Source organism: Cottoperca gobio, chromosome 18 (genome assembly GCF_900634415.1).
Source record: "Cottoperca gobio chromosome 18, fCotGob3.1, whole genome shotgun sequence".
Taxonomy (NCBI): Eukaryota; Metazoa; Chordata; class Actinopteri; order Perciformes; family Bovichtidae; genus Cottoperca; species Cottoperca gobio.
This window is the reverse complement of record NC_041372.1, coordinates 8,070,289-8,088,961: the sequence shown is the minus strand read 5'-3', so window position 1 is coordinate 8,088,961 and position 18,673 is coordinate 8,070,289. Positions and strand designations below refer to the sequence as shown.

Sequence of the window (18,673 nt, the reverse complement as noted above, 5' to 3'; positions counted from 1 at the left end):
GTAGTTTGTTGTGTTGGAGTACAGAAAGCGTAGCTCAAGTGTTTTCCAAAAGATTTCAAATTTCATGTCTGAATATTTAGTTGATATCGACAATGTGGATACGATGCAAGATTTCAGAACAAGACTTTGAAAGTCCTGTCCATAATGTTTCACACACTTAACAATAACAATCTGTTAATGTCAGTGGCACTTTTAGTGGACGTAAAATGAAGGTGTGAAATTGTTCCATAAGATTACATTGAAGCCCGTTTAACAGCTGCTGGCTGGAACACTCTTGCTAAACACTGGACCAATTTCAAAAACAACAGAATATCCCTTTAACTGCTTTTACATTCCAACTTTTCATTTGTTATTTTATAGTCACACTTTAAATTCAATGCATCAATTCCCGTGGGCAGAGACATCCCATTGCAAGACATGATTTAAAGATGTGTTGATGTTTTTGCACTCACACATTTTTATTACAATGACCTCAAACAAAAAAACAATACCAAAGTTTCATCAGTGTGTCACCTGCATGTGTGGCACCAGCTGACAGAGGCAGTGCAGCAGGCTGTCAGACACCGGAGAGGTCAGTTCCTGGTCCTTGTTCTGGAGGTCTGATCCAGCTCCTGGCTGTATGGGCAGCAGCACCCTGAGGAGACTGTGGCGCAGGAGTGCGTGCTGGGATTGCCTCTGAGGTTCACAGTACAGGTACCGCAGGAAGGGGGCCAGCATGGTGATGTAGGCTGGTTCATTTCTGCAAAAAATACAATCCAGAGACACTACTTAGTGTTGGCCAATGACAATATGCCCTTCCAAGGTACAGTTAGATACCAAGTGTGAAAAAGAAAACGAGTCATACTGTATGTGCCGTGGTGTGTCTGTATGTATTTGTCAAAAAAATGCATAATAACAGCTGACGGTGGTGTGATGAGTTATTTGGGATAGTTTGCTCGCCACAGATGGCTTTAAATTCATGCATTGACAGAGGGGGTGTTTGGATGGAGCGTTCAGGCCTCTGTGGCAGCCATGCTAACCTCTCAGCAGCCTGCCGAATGAAGTCATCAATCTCCAGCAGCAGAGCTGGCCAGCAGTCCACTCGGTTCTCTAGTACAGTGATGTATGGGTGAGGGCTGCTCCTGCGAAACACCGGGACAGAGCAAAGTGACGTCACAGATATGATACAGATGTTACTAGATGAAACGGTAAGGAATCACCAAAGTCATGTCTAGTCATCCCGTGGGGAACATGAAGCTGCATACCAAAGACCATGGCAATCCAACCAAGATGTTGAGACATTTCACAATTTGGTGCCAATCTGTCTGGTAGATGTTGACATACTGTAGAAGATATTACTAGCGTAGAAGATATTTAAGAAGGTAACATCTATTACAGGGTCTGGACTGGTAACTTCTACCTCTTTTTTGGTTGCCTCATCGTCCTGTTAATCCTGCAGTTTGAGACTATTTTCCAAAGTGTTCTTCATAACGGATCTATGAGTTTTTTTTCCTGTGCTTTGCATGTTGTAGCATATGATTAAAGGAGACATATGATGCCCATTTTCAATTTCAGATTTGCTTTTTTGGTTCTACTAGAACATGTTTACAAGCTTTAATGTTAAAAAAAACATTACTTATATTGCTACGACACCTGTTTCCACTCTCTTTCTGAACTGCTCTGTTTTAGCACCCGTTTTGTTTTGCCCCCCCTTCTGAAGAATAGTCTGCTCTGATTGGTCAGAGTTTCCCATCTTCCACAACTGCAGGATTCACTGTAATAGAGTTGAGCTGCACTTCTACCGTGAAACAGAGTCAAATTACATATGTGTGTGTGTGTGTGTGTGTGGGGAGTTACCCCATATGTTTTACTTTATTAAAACAGAGTTAGCAAAATGTGGAATAAGAACGTAAAAATAAAAGATAATTGATGTTCGCAGCCTTGCTGCCTGCTAAAAAGTAAAAATATATTTTTTTAATTTGAAAGTCTGAAATTTGTTAGCCCTCAGTTGAATCCAAGAGGTCAAATCTGAAATGCCTCCACGTCTGAAAATAAACTTTATGGTTTATAGAAACACTGTTTGATGCTTTAGTCAAAGAAATGCTAAATACCGTCCATATACAAGCTTATCTGCTCTAGCCTTGGATTTGTTGGAAATACAGAAACACAAGCTTCTTCCACTTACAATTGATCTTTAGCGGCGCAGAGAAACCTAAAGTTTCTCGACATTGCCAAGTTCCCGCCCTCCACCTGTCCTGCCTGTGAGTGTCAACAACACACAGCCTCCATTACTCTTGGATTTGCAAACCCATTAACATCCAGACAAAACACTGGGGTCAAATCCAAGGTGAAGCCTCTGTGTATCTTTAAGATTCCAGCCCACAGACAGGCCAAAGGTTAACACAACAGGATTGTGTGTGTTGGGTGGACACCACCATCAGGTCCACTTAACCAATGCCTTCCATCAATCACATATTTAAGTGTAGGAAGGAAGTTCGATGACTGAGCATGTCCGTGCATGTCTGCAGTGTGACCCAGACATGGACTATTCAGTGGCTGAATCCCCGCCCCTCCTCCTCCTCCTTCTTCTTCCCACTCCTCACACAGTGTAATCTGTCTGACCATCTCTGTCCCCCCTCCTTAGGTTCCCTGTGGCTGTCTCCAAACCTTCAAGTTCAATACAGCTCCCATCCATCAGCCTCTCACACCGCTCCCTACTTTTCAGCTGCCACACAAAGGAAGTGGCAGGAAGTCAAGGCAGAGCCCTTCCTCCTTTTACTTCAACTCCAAGTTCACCGCTGAATCAGAGTGCTGGCAGACAAATGGGCCAGGTAAGATCCGTCTGGTCTGCTGTCATGCTCAGCTTCCTGGGGATGTCTGCAGGTTAAAACCAAAACCTCTGGAGGGGGTTGTGACACAGTCCAGATTAATTATCAAATACGAATGAAGATTCTGTTACTGCGTTGCCTATTTCTCCAGTTTTCAATACGGCGGACTGGTCACAAACGTTCTCATTTTACAGATAAACAGTACGCTAAAATGTGTTTCTGGAAATATTTGAGGCGAGAAAATAGGCAATGCAGTAACATAATCTTGATTATAATGATGTGATAATTCACAAGACATGATTGACACTGCTTTAGAGACTCCTCTGCTCTGATTGGTTCTTTTCCTTCGGGCACTGGTATCTTGCAAATGCCATAATGAGGAGCAAGAGGAATCTCATTTTTTCACAGATTATTATGCACTTCTGCATGAGGCATTAATTCTGTAGAATATGATTTGTAAGCGGGGACATCTCTGCAGCATCACAATACTTCATTCAGATTAATGTTGCAACTAATGATTTTTGATTAATCTGCCGTATATTTTCTCGATTAATCAAAAAATATCCATCCCAGTTTCTCAAAGTCCAATGAAATGTTGTTAAATGTCTTGTCTCACAATATGATATCAAACAGAAATGCAGGTCATCTCCAAACTTTCTGACATTTTAGAAATTAGACGATTAATTGATTACCAAAATACTTTTTTTCTGTCGATCAACTAACTGCTTAGTAGACTTATCGTTGCAGCTCCAATTCAGAATTGCATTTTGAAAAATATTTTGATATTGCACTAGTCCCTATCGCGATTTCGATTCAATTCTGATCAATTGTTCAGCCGCACTAACTTCCCACATCAGTCCACAATTTAATAGTAATACAGACTCATATTACAACATATATTTGCTAAATACTATGTCCCTGTACCTGAGCAGGCAGGCCAGATGCATTGAGTATGTGGGAAAGCCCGCAGGGAACACTCAGGATAGACTTCACTTTACCGCCAGACTAACATCACATGAGAAATGAGGTGGTGTGGCGGACAGAGCCCTGAACCTTCCCTGATCCTGCTGGGGGCTGAAGTGGCTCAGAGTCTCAGTGGCAGATTGCACAGGGCAGTGGCGAGCAGACGGTCAACAATGGGCACCAGTGTGCATCCTCCATTAATCCTGCAGCATTAACAGTTACCCAGCAGTGCCAGGCCCAAAGACCAATGGAGGGCCAGACTGCCAGGCCAACGGCGCCACCCTGCTGCCCACAACACATTCATCTTCCCACCAGGGAGGTACAGGCTGCCAGACAGACGCAGACAGCAGAGACAGCGATGAAGACAGAATGAGAAAGAAAAAGGACAATGGGAAAAAGGGAGAAGACCGTAGAGGAAAAGAAAGAAGGGATAGAGATGTGAAGAAAGAGAGGTTAAGAGGGAGTGAGTGCAAAAAAAGGAGGAGGTGAGGAGGTAGAGAGAGGAATATGGAGAGCAGGAGGGAGGAAGGGTAACATGAAGGAAATGAAAAAAAGACAAAGCAGCACAGTCTTTTTATTACCCCGCTGTAACTGATTAAGGAGGCCCCAGGATCTTGGCAGAGGTGCTAGAGGAGGAAGAGGAGGAGGAGGAGGAGGAGGAGTTAGACTGACCTGTACCACAAACAACAAGACCGTTCTCTAATCAAAAGCAGTAACACAAGCATACAAGTAAGTTAGACCCATATTTCCACTGGTTAAAATATTGTTCAAAGCAACTTCCTTGATTTTTGTGATTTTATAAAGAATAATGGATAAAATAATGATGGTTCTTTTCAAGTGTCCCCGTTAAGCCATGACAGTGAGCCAGCACGAACAATACCAAGAACACCCTGAAACTGAAGCAGCTCAATGGAATTCAACCATTATTCATTTGATTATTTACACCTGTGTGTTTCCTACTGTAACATGTCACTAACTAGCCTGGTTCCGTCTCAGAAGCACAGCTACCAACACCTCTCAAGATCACCGATTAACAAGATGTACCTCATTTGTCAAATCTGTACGTAAAGAGAAAGAAGTAAAAATGACAATTTGTGATTTAATAGCTTTGGTCTGTTTGGGCTGGAGTGAAAGCTGTGTATCGAACTCTGGCTGAGACCACGTGAAAATGTGGGTCTTGTTCAAATTGTGGTGTGGTTTGCTTCTAGTGTGAAAACGAAGCACACCAACTATAGGACTGTGTGATAGTAAATATGTGATTGATTCTAAAGCTAAACTGCTGTTAAAGTCATCTTTAAATGTCAACTGTCAAGTTAGCAATTTCCCATATACAGTATGTGTGAAGCATAGCCTTTATTTAAGAAAATTGGTCACCATGGTAATATGCAAGTGTGTGCAGAATTTCCCTGATACGTCAAAAAGTGAAAAGGGAGTTCAAGCTGTCTGTTGTTTTTTTCTTGTGAAAGTGAAACAACGGAAACGTAACAACCACACGTTTCTGTCTGCATGTCCTTATTTGTGACGCATGTAATCCAGTTGCAGTCTCGACTAATAAGACTCATAATCCGTTATTTCTTGGTGTGACCAGAGAACATAAATGCAAACTTAGGAGGTAGCATTATGTGTTACACAATAGTTATAAACATTGATGTAGGAAATCGATATTCTTTTATTTTTTTTACCAGACAACACACAAAGACACTACCCAAGCCAAGACTGACCTGATGGAGTAAGGACAGGTGAAGTGTGCTTCTCCGTCTCTCTGGTCCGCCTGCATCTGTAGCAGCCGTCCAATGACCTTTATCAGCCCCTGGACATTTCTGTTCACAGTTCAAGCCAAACACAGAACACAGAGAAGATCAACAAACACTCAAAAAGGAGGAAAATTGTAAATCTTCTTTTCTGAGAGTGAGATGAGAAGATCAATATCAGTTGATTCGTCTTCGCCTGTCGCAATTATTACATAATCGCCTGATCGCGATTATTGAGAAATCTTTTTGCATAATCGTTGGAATCCACAACCAAGGGAAATCTAAACCAATGAATTAGGTGCTAATTCATCCCCTGGGTACGTAAAGTGTCTACCTGAGTAAGAGGTTCCAATGTCAGAGGGGGGAGAAAGAAAATGGAAAAAGAGAGCTTGGCTATCTAGATCTTAATGCTGTTGGACAGGTTGTTCGGTTTCAGCTCACATGAGAACGTATTTGTTGCTTGGCAAGCAACGTGATGACAGAGAGGTGCCAATAACGAGTCTCTTGATTTAAAGTGGAGAATCTCCCCTACGGATGCAGCAGTGTGTTTGACAGCTCTGGGTAAAGTTATACTGGAATCGTCACTCACATCCCTCTTTTTTAATTAGATAACTCACATAAAAATGTTTGAATGGAAGCATGGTGGTTTAAGAGTAGAGGTAGGATCTCTCAGGAGTATCTCAGTGTGTGGTCGAGAGAGAGAGAGAGAGAGAGAGAGAGAGAGAGAGAGAGAGAGAGAGAGAGAGAGAGAGAGAGAGAGAGAGAGAGAGAGAGAGAGAGAGAGAGAGAGAGAGAGAGAGAGAGAGAGAGAGAGAGACAGAGAGAGAGACAGAGAGAGAGACAGACAGACAGACAGACAGACAGACAGACAGACAGACAGAGAGAGAGAGAGAGAGAGAGAGAGAGAGAGAGAGACACTCCCTAACTGTTTCACCAGCTAGCCTCTAACTGTGTCTGTCTGCTGTTTGGTGCTGAGCAGATACTGTACAATGGGGTTTATCAGAGATTCTTCCTCGATAACAGCAGCCGCTGGAAAAAAGGATGACGAGAGCGTTGAGAATAAATCCAAAACAGTAACGTTGAATGTATTGTTCATATAAACATATCGATAAGTGCGGATATACTGTACATCCATTATTTTGGCATGTCAAAAGGATTAAGGGGAAGTATTTTTGTCCCACCAAATATTGGAAAAAAGGTCATTTAAAAGGCTGACTCAACATTTTCCATCTAAGATGTTGAACAGAAAAGGTCACTTTGCAGTTAGACTGATCCCTTTGCTCTGATGGTTGGTACATGGAAAGAATTAATAGATCCAGGTCAGCAGAGGGTTCAAGGACAATGTGGAAGTGTCCTATTACTGAAAGCTGAATTATGCTTCTGCATCGAGGTGCTGTGTTACCTACTGTACACGTAAAATACAAGTGCACTATGTACTGTGGGGTGGTTTGCCAGTGTTCATTTGGTCAGATAATTTAGCCATATGATCAAAAGTTCACATGTTCATTTAAAAAATGTTTTTTATTGTTTTATCTCCAAATGTCATTTTAGTTAACTCTCGTTTTGTCAAGGAGAAAAGGTTGATCTTTAGTTTTTGTTACTGAAGTGAAACTATTGCTTGTTCCTGTCAAGCTTGTTTTTTTAAAAGTTGACAAAAAAGTGCTTTTTAACAATGGTATATTTAGAAACCACACCAAGTGATCACACACCTTTGAATGCATCTACGGAAAAACTAGAATTTTTATAAAAACGAATTTAATGGGAATATGAGCAAGTGCTAAGTGAGGGCATATTTGAATGTTAATGCATTTTCAGAAGACCACAGTAGATGTCTACGAAAGCACTGCCTCATCTGTGAAGGATAGCAAAACAAAGTTTTATTTTTCTTGAGGTTCAACTTCAAGGATAATTCTGATTTGGTAATACAAATCAAATCGGCTGGCTGCTTATGTTTCTTATCTTATCAAGAAACACAGGGAACACATGGAGAGACCACTTATCTTGAGGCATGCCTCAGAACTAAGTTAAAGTTGTAATAAACTGGAATTAAACTTTAAGTAAATCAGGTACAAGAATGGCAAAAAATACAAAATAGGTCAAATCCAAACTTTAACCTGTGTAGTCCTTTAAAACAGATAAGGCTCTTGATGAACCCAGCACACCGAGTTTGCTTGTAGGCACGATGCTTGTGTACCTGGCAGAGGGCAGGAGATTGAGGACTCTGTTGAGTATGTAGTGCAGGTCTGCGTGGCCTTGGTCCACCAGCAGCACCACGGCATCGCAGCAGGATGAACGCAACAGAGCGCAGTCACTGCAGCTCTGCTGCCAAAGACTTTCCAACGCTGGACCCTAATACACAGCAACAACACACACAACTTTAGATTTTGATCCAGATTTAGCTTAAAAATACATTAAAACAGGACTCTCCAAAAGCAGAAGATGACTGTGTGGACCATGGATGTTTAAAGAAAACTGGAAACAGCATTGGAAGCAGGACCCCGTTAATTACCCGGATCTTCCACGTCAATGGGCCCATAGAGCAAGCGCACTAGCATTTTCTTTAACCCCAACTCCCAAACGCTCGGTCTCGAGCTCTTTCCAATGACCAATGGCATCATGTGACGGACCCAGAAGTTTTAATAACAGTTTGGCCACTATGTCAAATTGGCCAGAGCTGTTCCCGGAGGATAAAGAAGGAACAGAATTTGATGTCCTTCATACTTTCCAGTCCATATTCAGATTAGGAAACATTTCATTTTTAACAGCTTGGTTCTTGTTTCAAGCAAGTGACTCGTGCGGCAAAACATTCTGTTGTCAAAGGCCAAATGACATAGACATACTATAAAGTGGCAATAGACACGTTTTTTGCTTTAAATTATCATTATGAAGTAAATGTAGATTGTGTTTATATTGGTTCCCTATTAGCCTTGCTTTCACTATGCAATTCTGCCAGAAGGTACAAACTCCCGGGAATATGAAGGCTTTATTTACAGCACAAAGGAAGTGCTTCAACCATTGCGCAACTGTATCAGAAGGAGGATAGCGCTTTTGTTTTCCCCGGTAGCTATCAGTAGCTATCCCCAGTTACCAAAGAGTATCAATGTAAGTTCTTTGCAAATACTATCCCCAGTAGCAGAAATGGCGGACGGCCGAAGAACTGAAGTAACTGTGGAAAACAAAATGCAGTGTGTCCTGTAGGCATCAACTCCAGCCAACGAAACAATCAAAATGTTTCTGACACATCCAACCTATCCAATCAAATAGTCACCTTTCTTTCAACTTCCAATGAACCCTTACAGTGTAAAGTCATGCCCAAATATCTTGTTAAAAGAAAGCTATTTAATGGGGCCGTTAAGCCACAAAAAAAAACAATATTTTGATAAGTAACTCACCTGGGTGGAGGACTGTGTGATTTGTCCATTTGGCCCCTTCTCCTTCAGCACAGCAGCAACAAGATTTCTCACCGTCTGGAAAACAAAAAGCAGGCTTGTACTTTTTTGATTTAAATAAGGCACTGTCTTTTAACAAGATCTTTCTGTTGGTTGTCCTACCTTATGCTGGTTTGGTGAGTACCTACGTTGTTGTCCTGCATTGGTTGGAACTACTATCCTAGCTTACTGATTGGCTTACATGACAAACCTGCCTCTGCCTAGTTCAATGGTTTACTATATTTATTTCACAGTTTACTGGTGGGCAACCAAGGACGTGACTCGAGGAGTTATTTCTTCATTACACAAATGACCAGACACTTTTCCTGACATTAGAAGGGTAGATCCAATTGATTTTTTCTGTCATGAAAACTGGTCACTCTGAATCTATGCTGACCACTGTTTTGTAATGGAACAAACTACAGTTAACTTATTAACTTATCTATTCATCACAGTGATAGTTCAGCATTCTTGGAAGTCAATTTATTTGCTTTCTTCCTCAGAGTGAAATGAAACGATTGATATCAATCTCTTATTTGTATTTTAAGTCCAAAGCTGGAGTCAGGATGAGGTTAGCCTAGCTTAGCACAAACACTGGAAGCAGTGGGAAACAGCTAGCCTGGCTCTGTCCAAAGTTAAGAAATACAACTACCAACAGCTCTAAAGCTCACTGATTAACATGTTGTTTCTCATTTGTTTAACTTGTACACAAACAGAAATATATTACGACAGTTTATGGTTTTAGTTGTCTGGAAATATGTCTGACTGTGTGCTATTTCTAAGTCTTATTTTCACAGTGATGTTGGCAGGCCTGGTACCATCATGCCTGTAAAAAGGCAAAACTGTGGTCAATGAACATATGTGAGAAGCCGTGCTATAGACTATTCTGCTGCACAGAACTGAAGGGTGGATGGACTATTGTTCACCAAGAAATAGACCCAACACATAACTCCTCCTAAAACCACAAACTGTGTACAGAAATTGAGATACAAGGTGTAAATCAGTGAGCTTTAGAGGTGTTGGGAGGTGTATTCTTTTTACTTTGGACAGAGTCAAGCTAGCTGCTTCCCCCTGCTTACAGCCTTTATGCTAAACTAGGCTGGAGTCCTCTCAACTCCTTTAACAAACCCGGAATCCCTTTGAACCCATTATTAAAGATTTTCAATTTATCTAAACTTAAACTAAGGCTCTAATATACTTAAACAGTAATAATAATTTAATTTCTATAGCGCTTTTCTAGAACTCAGTCAAAATCTGATTATATATTTGCTAATTAACAAAATTTCCTGAAAATATTGTAGATTGCTCTTTTCCAATAAAACAGAGATACACAAGATTCAATGAGAGATAAACCAAACTTTGAGCTTAACACATTTTAATATTTTTTATCAACTAACCAACTTGAGAATGGAACCAGATATTGGATCCATACCCCTACCCGCTAGCTACTACTACGTCGAGTTATCCAAACGAGGCAGGGATTAGAAACGACAAAAGTCCCAGGAGTAGAAATGGGAATGAGGAAAAAAACTTGATGTGGACCACAGAAGATGGGAAGAAATTATTCACTCTCACATAACCGTTGAGACAGACAATTAGTCAGTAGCTTACCTGTGCTTGTATGACGGGGCTGGGGAAATCAAAACGTATCTTCAAACTCTCCATCATAGTTGCCGGTCATGCCTGGGAGCAGAAGGAAACTCCATTAGAATAATTTAACAAAACTTTAACAAAACTTATGACAGTAACCAGTGTTAGAATCCCAAGGGGGCTTGGTGCTACCCTTCTATTGAACTCTAGAATATCACATATCGGTGGTGTTGAAGTCAGCCTTTTTAAACAAAAGCTAAGTGATGCAGCCACCTGTTGCTTCATAGTATTAATGGGGCAAACATTCCAGGGAGAAGCACTGCATGGAGGTATTCAGCAACGACCCTTCGAAAGCTGATCCCGGCCATGTGTTATCAAATTATTGGCCTGTGGCCATGACATCATTTTCATTAAATTATTCATGAGTTATCAGTAGACCACCCCACTCACTCACAGGTTGCTAAGCAGACGAGTTCCCCATCTCCGGTTGTCTCATTGGGGCCTGACAATATGCCATACAGGTGCTGACCACCAGCTGTCTGCGGCATGCACCACAGCTGCTCACCAGCCCAAAGCAGGTTACCCTTTATTGGTTTACTTATAGGTTATAGGTTGTACTCACTGAAATATGTCTGCTGCTGACTATCAAAAACTAGTATTAAAAATTGGCACTGAATATATTTTATGGCAGGGCACAAAATTAGCACCATTTACTAGCCAAATGCTGGTAAAATATGCAAGTAGCTAGCTAAAAAAACCAATAACAATATGAATAGCGGGTTATTTAACCAGATAGATCTAATTTAAATTAATATTTCAAATCACATTTAGCCAATTTATGAAGACTAGTTCTGTAATCTAGACGAGTTTATTAAGGCAAAGCGTGTCGTTAGACAACATTTAGCGCTTGAGAATGTTATCTTCTTTTGTTGATTGAAAAATATACACTTCTTAAAGTTTAGTATAGTATTGTTGTAATATAATATGTTTGTACGTCGCTTTGGACAAAAGCGTCAGCTAAATGAACTGTAATGTAATGCTGTCCTTGCATATACCAGAAATGCTTTAAAGGAATAGTTATATATTTGCTTTCCTAGCCATTCTTAGCATTGGACTGGTAACTGACAAAAACACCTAAAACCACTAACTGTAGTTTTTACATTTCTGTTTGCGTACAGATCGAACAAACAAGATACAAAGTGTTAATCAGTGAGTTTAAGAGATGTTGGTTGGTGTATTTTTGGACTGTGCGAGGTTCGCTGTTTCCAGTCTTCATGCTAATATAAGATAAGCTAATCGGCTACCGGCAACAACTCAGTAACACAGACATGAGGCATGAGGTTGATATCAATCTTCTCATCTCACTCTCAACAAGAAAGTGAATTTAACAAAATGTGGAACCATTTCTTTAATGTTTCTCCCGTACTGTATCAAAAAAATATATATCATCAATAATTTCAAGTAAGAAAAAAGCATACAAAAGAGTTTTTAGTACTAACTGGAAACATTTTAGTCTCTATTCCGTCAGTAATCAGTAAACCGATATATTGGTTTAACATTACAATATAAACACATGGGAATACGAGCCTCATGTAGCCTAACCCCACTACCCCCTCCCTAAACACAGATACCCAACCCAACCCCCCTGCTGTTATCTAACTGATAAGCCAGTCTGCTTTGCTGTACTGTCCACCACCCTGCGCCTGTACACTCTACACTGGCTCCCACTGCCTTTCAGCTTCATGGCCACATAGACAGGTAAGTCAGCAGCACCTGCTACTAAACAACTATACTCCAAACTGACACTGAACTTTGTCAAGTGCTTATTTATTGATGTTTGTAGACAACGTGGCTGCTTATCGTGAAATATCGACATGTCACTACTTGTATGTCTTGCATTCTTTAGCATAGAGTTGGAGGAGTTTTGACAAGGATGTGGGTGGTAGAAGTTTTTTTTTCAGTGAAACTAATAAGAAGAACTCAGTCATCACTTGCCATAGTTAAGGGGAAGGCAATAATTTCGAAGTAGCTGGCTACTTCACTCATTTAAAGACTGCCAATAGTGCCATTTAAAAAAAGAAATTAACAAAACAAGACTGTCAATGGTCAGCTAAACCTAAAAGAAAAAAAAGTTTGTACACCAAACAGTTCTAGTGATTTCTTCAGCATATGTACCTTACAGCAAAAACAATATAGGCTGGCCTGTACTGCTAGGTCTGCATTAGCAATAGAAGGGAGGACAATGCATGAACAGAGTTGAGCCAACAGTGCTTTAGAAATTACACCACTGAGGCTTTACTGTGCAACACTCACTGCTGCAAACCGCACATGACGGACAAGCACGTGGGATTTTGATGGGCTTTTTTATAAGAGCCACAAACAAAATTAAGAGGGAAGGAGAGAACAATATTTTTTAACCTGATAAATTAAAGCCACTCTGTTGAGTTTCTGACCACTAGTAATGCTGTGAAGCAATCTTTTTATGAGCATGTGATCTGATACTATAGATTGTATATATAACTATAAGATGGACGACATGACATGACAGCTCCTGAGAATTTAAGCCAAAATATCTCCATCAAAATATCAACCTGGTGGCTGTTTGCAGTATAGGCCATAAACCCCGCCTCCTACAAAACACACATCAAATACATTTTCCAAAAGGTGGTTTTATCATGCAATCATGTTTGTTGAAGTGGTCATTACCTCCACTCACAAGGTTATGCTTTCGGCTCGGTTGGTCTGTTTGTCTGTCAGCAGGTTTACGGAAAAGCTACTAGCCCGATTTTCATGAAACTTGGTGGAAGAGTGTAGCATGGGCCAAGGAAGAACCCATTATACTTTGGAGCGTATTCAAATTATGTGACGGATACACACATATTTGTTCCCTTTCGTTAACATTGCGAGTTAGGGCATTTGTGCTGTATTCACGTGGTCTCGGAATAATCGGATAATCGGATCAATAATTGATCGGCACGATAATCGGAAAACAATCGGAATGATGAAGCTGCAATTATTGGTTGACCATCAGTGGACTTAAAAAAAAAAAAAAAAAAACAATTAGGATTGGTCCGGTGTAAACATTTTCAAACTGGTGTTATACTTAGCTAAGCACTGGACCGGACTGGTACACCGAGGTGTCTTTCTCACCTCTACTGAAATTGGATATCCCCGTCTCGGAAGAAAATAACATTGTATTAACCAAACGATTAATTGAGAAATTGATTAAATAATCGGCAGATTAATCGATTATGAAAAGAATCGTTAGTTTCAGCCCTAGCTATCAATGGATTGTTAACGCTGTAGACGTTCTGAGCAACAAAAACATCTAGCCTTCTGTGGCAATAGTATTGATAAACAAGTTTTAAAATGGAAAAGTTTTTAAAAGAGCTGTGGACATCCAACATGGCCACGTGAGAATGTACATTACTAACCCAGCAAAAACATAAACTATGCAAAACCTTAGATGATATTCTGACCAAACTAACTATGATAGGTATAGCTGTTATACTCAAGCATAATATAAAGTATAATATAGATTACTGCTGTTGTGATAAACAGCAACATCACCCCATTCACTATCATGTCTATTTTATGCTATCTTGCTTTCCCATTTTATGAAACATTACTCAATATTATATACTGTATATTACACTTTCCAATACAATCCAGCAGGTGTTACATCAACTGAGTGATGCAGCTGGAGCTCACGGTAGTATACTTTGGCAGCAAATTAGTGGTTGTTGTTCAAAGCATGCAGTTTGGTAGATTACATTTGTGCCGAATTAAAGGATGCTTTCTGCACTGTCAGAAAACGCTCTCAGTAGCGTTGTGTGTGTTACTATCTTTTGCTAATAAGTTTGTGAAAATAAAGTTGACAGATTTTTCAATGGGGTTTATTGTGGCGCGTTCTCTAAAGCTAGTCCTGGTCTGATGCTGGCTACGTGACGTACATACATAACCACGTAAGATAACTATAACACAAACCTTTGTTTGACAAGAACATAATTAGTCATTATAATAAATAAAATACAACACACACGCTAGCAAATTAAGTCATAGCTAGCTGAACAGGCTAATAACAGCTACAATTGAGTTATCAACACACAAGCTCAAGCCTCTATCTTTCTGTGCATTCGTAATAATAAAGCCAATAGGACTGCGTTTCCTCCTGCAGTAAGCTGGGTAACATATAAATTATAAAAGTTATACATGTTAATGCTCTAACTTTACCTAATTCATCCAGATCCTGCCTCCTACAAATCCGCATGTAACTACGGCGTGCATGGATGGACACAATTGATAGAGAGCGACACATGGTCACATCACACAGTCTATGGGTCACACACCATAACCATGTAAAATATACTGTAAATGATGTTGTAAAAACCTTAGAGTAACAATTAAGACGTTCATTAAGACTTAATAAGGAAGCTTTGAATAGCACGTTTACATTTGTAGATATATACACCAGAGCTTGTATTCAGTGTTAACAACTGGTTTAATAATTCCCTCATATAATGGACTATAGTTCTTGTATTAGGAATGAGACAGGGGGACTGTTAAGAAGTAAATGGCTGCCTATATTAAATTAAATCATCATTATTTGTTTTATCTTTATCTAACAAGGTTGCCACACTTGAGATTGAGATTGCACTTTCAAGGGTGACCTGAGTAGGAAGAATTTAAAAATAATAGAGGAATGGCTAGTAAACAACAATAATATACGTAAGAATATAATCAAAGTAGCAGTGTGTGATTATCTATCAACTGAGTTTTCATTTTTATTTCATTATTGTGAGTGAGTGTGCATTTTAACATGAAAATACCAATTAACATTGGATTTTTATTTTAAAATATTAATATTATTTAAATAATATTAATATTTCAAAATATTAATATTATTTAAATAATATTTAGAGGTAAATAATTAGCTATACATAAATACAACAAAGAGTCAGTATTATGTGACGATAAACCCATAATCAAACGTTTCGAATGCATCACAATAGCTTGTGTTTCAGGTTTGTTTGTTGAAATTCAGGTGTTGTCGCGTTAAGAATTTTAATCACATCAATCGCACATAAATGTTGGCTGCTTTAAACTGGAACATCTCGTTTAAACTGTTAAACATGCTTTATTTGCCGGTTTCCCCCTGGGACCTGAATGCAACATAATTACAGGATAGTTGTGGCCACCTGATTGGAGGCCCATGTTTCTGGTGTTCTCTTATTGGTTCTTTCCATCTCGTGCTCTGTCTGCAGCCCCAGCGTGTACACCAAGCTGCGCGTGCGCTTTTCCTCTCAGCATTGTTAAATTTGCCGAATTGAGGCAGAGAAGTAACAGAAATAAGAACATTTGACATTCAAAATAAAAGAATGGAAAATAATGGACAAGAAGGGAAGAATATTATGTCATTGAATGATTTGTCAGAAAGTAAAGCTGTACTTTATCTTAATTTCCCAATAGTCTGTTAGTAGTTAAATCAAATCCATAGCTGGTTGGAATATAGAATATAAGTGTTAACAGCAAAGTAAGAATTATTCTCCTAACCATGAATGTTTCTGGTAGATTATGCTTAAAGATGATCTACTTTTATAGTTGAGAGCAGTGCATGATTTATTGATTAAGATGGTTATGATATATATTAGATGTTATATTAAAGTTGTTTTACACAGCTACAACTACAAGAGTCTAATGTACTAGTATGGCGTATGTATTTACAGGTTGGGCCCTTTGACATTAAACATCTAGGGACCTATAAAGATCTTTCTTCAACCACACTGATTATTCAACATTGAGAATCACAGACATACATCCAAACTTCAAACGTTCTCACTTGGGTGCTACATTGTAATATTGCAATGTGATGTGGTGAATTTTTATATGCTGATTTAATATTTTTAAGACATAAAATATCTCGATTTGACCACTTTCTGGCCGACAATTAATAAATTAATAACTTCCCCACCAGAGTCAGAATGTTAGTCCTGGCACAGCACATAGAGCTTAATGTTGGGAAATAAATGTCTTAGGCAATCGAATAGTTGACTAAATACAAAAATAAGATACATCTAATGTTTAAATAACTGTAAAACAATATAGAGCCTTTATCTTTGGTACCTGGTCTACATTTTCTAGGAAGGGGTGCTTGGACTCATGAACCTAATATTTTTTTTAAAGCCCTCCATGTCAGGGCTTCTGGAGTAAATACAATGAAAATACCGTGTCAATTCAACGCAAAATAGCAAAAGTATTGCTTTGACAACAGTATTCTGTCATTTTGGTTGGTACACTGAATAGGACCGCACTGCAGGGGTTTTATTTTGAAAGTCCGCAGCGGAATGTATCTAGGCTATTGCGGGTAATTGATAGCCGGCAAGGCTTTGAAAGTCTTGAGGCTGACTTCAGTCCAGGAGAGACCATGTCCGCCGTCATAGGCAAACTGTACTCACCTCTACTCTCATTTAATACTAATTCTCCATGAAATAACAGTAACGCGGGGCCTCCAGGATGGCCAACTCGGTAAGTAGCCAATTGGAGGATTTTCTTTCCAATCCGGTCTAATGGAGTATTATTTTTGGACATTTTGCTGTTTTGTCACACCGGAGGAGTCGATGGTTTTTACTCCGTAACGAGGATTTTCAAGCCGTACAGCTAGCAAGAGCCGATACGTGCCGCTATGTTCTGAATGAACAATATAATGCAACAATTCGCTCAGAAACCTGGCAGTTTTTATATTTTTCTCCTTACCTCCAAAAACGCGTTTGCTAATGTGTAAAGGAGGGCAATTTCCAATTGAGGTGGCAATCCATCCTTCAATTCAGCATAATTTTACACGTAGTGCATAAAGAAGCACGTACATTGGGTGAAATGTCAACTTTCTCAAGGGTTTTTGTTATTTTCATTACTTTTAACAGCCATGTAACGGTAACGTTACCAATGGTAGAAAACAGTGGGAGCAAATTTCAATAATATAAAGTTTTTGGAAATGTTTACTACTCTATGAGTGCTATACATTCTGCATGTACGTGTATGCTTAAGCTAATAATAAAACACCATAAATCATTATAACGCAGGTGTGTAGATTAGTTTCATTAAATTATCAGATTTTTTCAATAGAGTTTTACATGACGTTCTCCAAGCAGTAGACGTACATACAGGCCTACTAACTGTATAATGTGCCGCTTTATAAAACATTGGGTGAAAGCAGCATATCAAAGTCATAGATGCGTTTACTTGAACGTCGGCGTTCAGGCTTTTCATTGTGCAATATGTACAACTTGGGCTAGAAATTCTTTATCAAACACGTGTTTTGGTCTGTTTGAAGTTTTTTCTTTTTTCTTTTTTTTCTTATTGTATTTGAGTAATAACCCAACATCATTTTAATTCGCAGGGTGCTGTTCAGGTGAAACTAGAACTTGGTCATCGTGCCCAGATCAGAAAGAAACCCACTGTGGAAGGCTTCACCCATGACTGGATGGTGTTTGTCCGAGGACCAGAGCACAGCAACATTCAGCACTTTGTGGAGAAAGTAGTTTTTCACCTGCACGAAAGCTTCCCTAAACCAAAAAGAGGTAAGATACCTATATTTCTGCTTTATTCCGTCCCCTTTGATGTTTGTTTTGGCACCATTTCCTGAGTTATGTTGTGAGAGGGGGAGACCTTCACACAAATGAGCTGGGTTTGAACCCATATCAGCATCAAGCATCTACAGTGCTCATGTGTCCTTGATCAAGTCTATTGAGTCTCTGTAGCTGACTCTGACCTCTGACATCTATGGCGGGTGACAATTTAAAAACAATTTTTTCCTTGTTTTTAAGTGTCCCTGTACTGGTGCATATTGTGGAGAAAAGGAAGTTGTTTTTGGGTCTGTGAGCAGAAACAATAGTGCTTTTTATGTCCTGTTGCGAAGGGTTGATACTATACAGTGGCAAATGAAACCAGTTATGTGTGTCTATGAAGATGGAATGGAAAGGTTGGAAATAATGTTTAATGATGCAAAAATGCATTTTATGGTGTTTTGTTGTCAGTTTGGAGCATTTTAGTGTTTCTTCTAAATGTCACTCCAAACAGACGTTTCTGTTTGAAATGTATTACCGGATGTTGCTTTGGATATGAACAAACCTTGGAT

At 39.4% G+C, this 18,673-nt stretch overlaps 2 protein-coding genes across 3 annotated transcripts in view; one reads left to right on the top strand and one right to left on the bottom strand.

The window, feature by feature from the left end:
- focad (focadhesin) overlaps positions 1-14,908 on the bottom strand; it is a 43,097-nt gene extending 28,189 nt beyond the window's left edge. Inside the window, exons 1-7 of the mRNA XM_029454454.1 lie at positions 14,773-14,908; positions 10,561-10,632; positions 8,914-8,988; positions 7,716-7,870; positions 5,492-5,590; positions 1,020-1,121; positions 514-739 (exon numbers count right to left, since the gene is read on the bottom strand). Of these exons, the coding sequence (XP_029310314.1) occupies positions 514-739; positions 1,020-1,121; positions 5,492-5,590; positions 7,716-7,870; positions 8,914-8,988; positions 10,561-10,617 (714 nt within the window). The 5' untranslated portion in view covers positions 10,618-10,632; positions 14,773-14,908. The remainder of the gene's footprint in view (positions 1-513; positions 740-1,019; positions 1,122-5,491; positions 5,591-7,715; positions 7,871-8,913; positions 8,989-10,560; positions 10,633-14,772) is intronic.
- Positions 14,909-16,954: 2,046 nt separating this feature from the next.
- The window catches only part of mllt3 (MLLT3 super elongation complex subunit), a 43,704-nt gene continuing 41,985 nt past the window's right edge, over positions 16,955-18,673 (top strand). For both annotated transcript variants that reach the window (XM_029454456.1, XM_029454455.1), the window contains exons 1-2: positions 16,955-17,064; positions 17,936-18,116. In XM_029454456.1, coding sequence (XP_029310316.1) covers positions 17,053-17,064; positions 17,936-18,116 — 193 coding nt within the window. In that variant the 5' untranslated portion in view covers positions 16,955-17,052. The remainder of the gene's footprint in view (positions 17,065-17,935; positions 18,117-18,673) is intronic.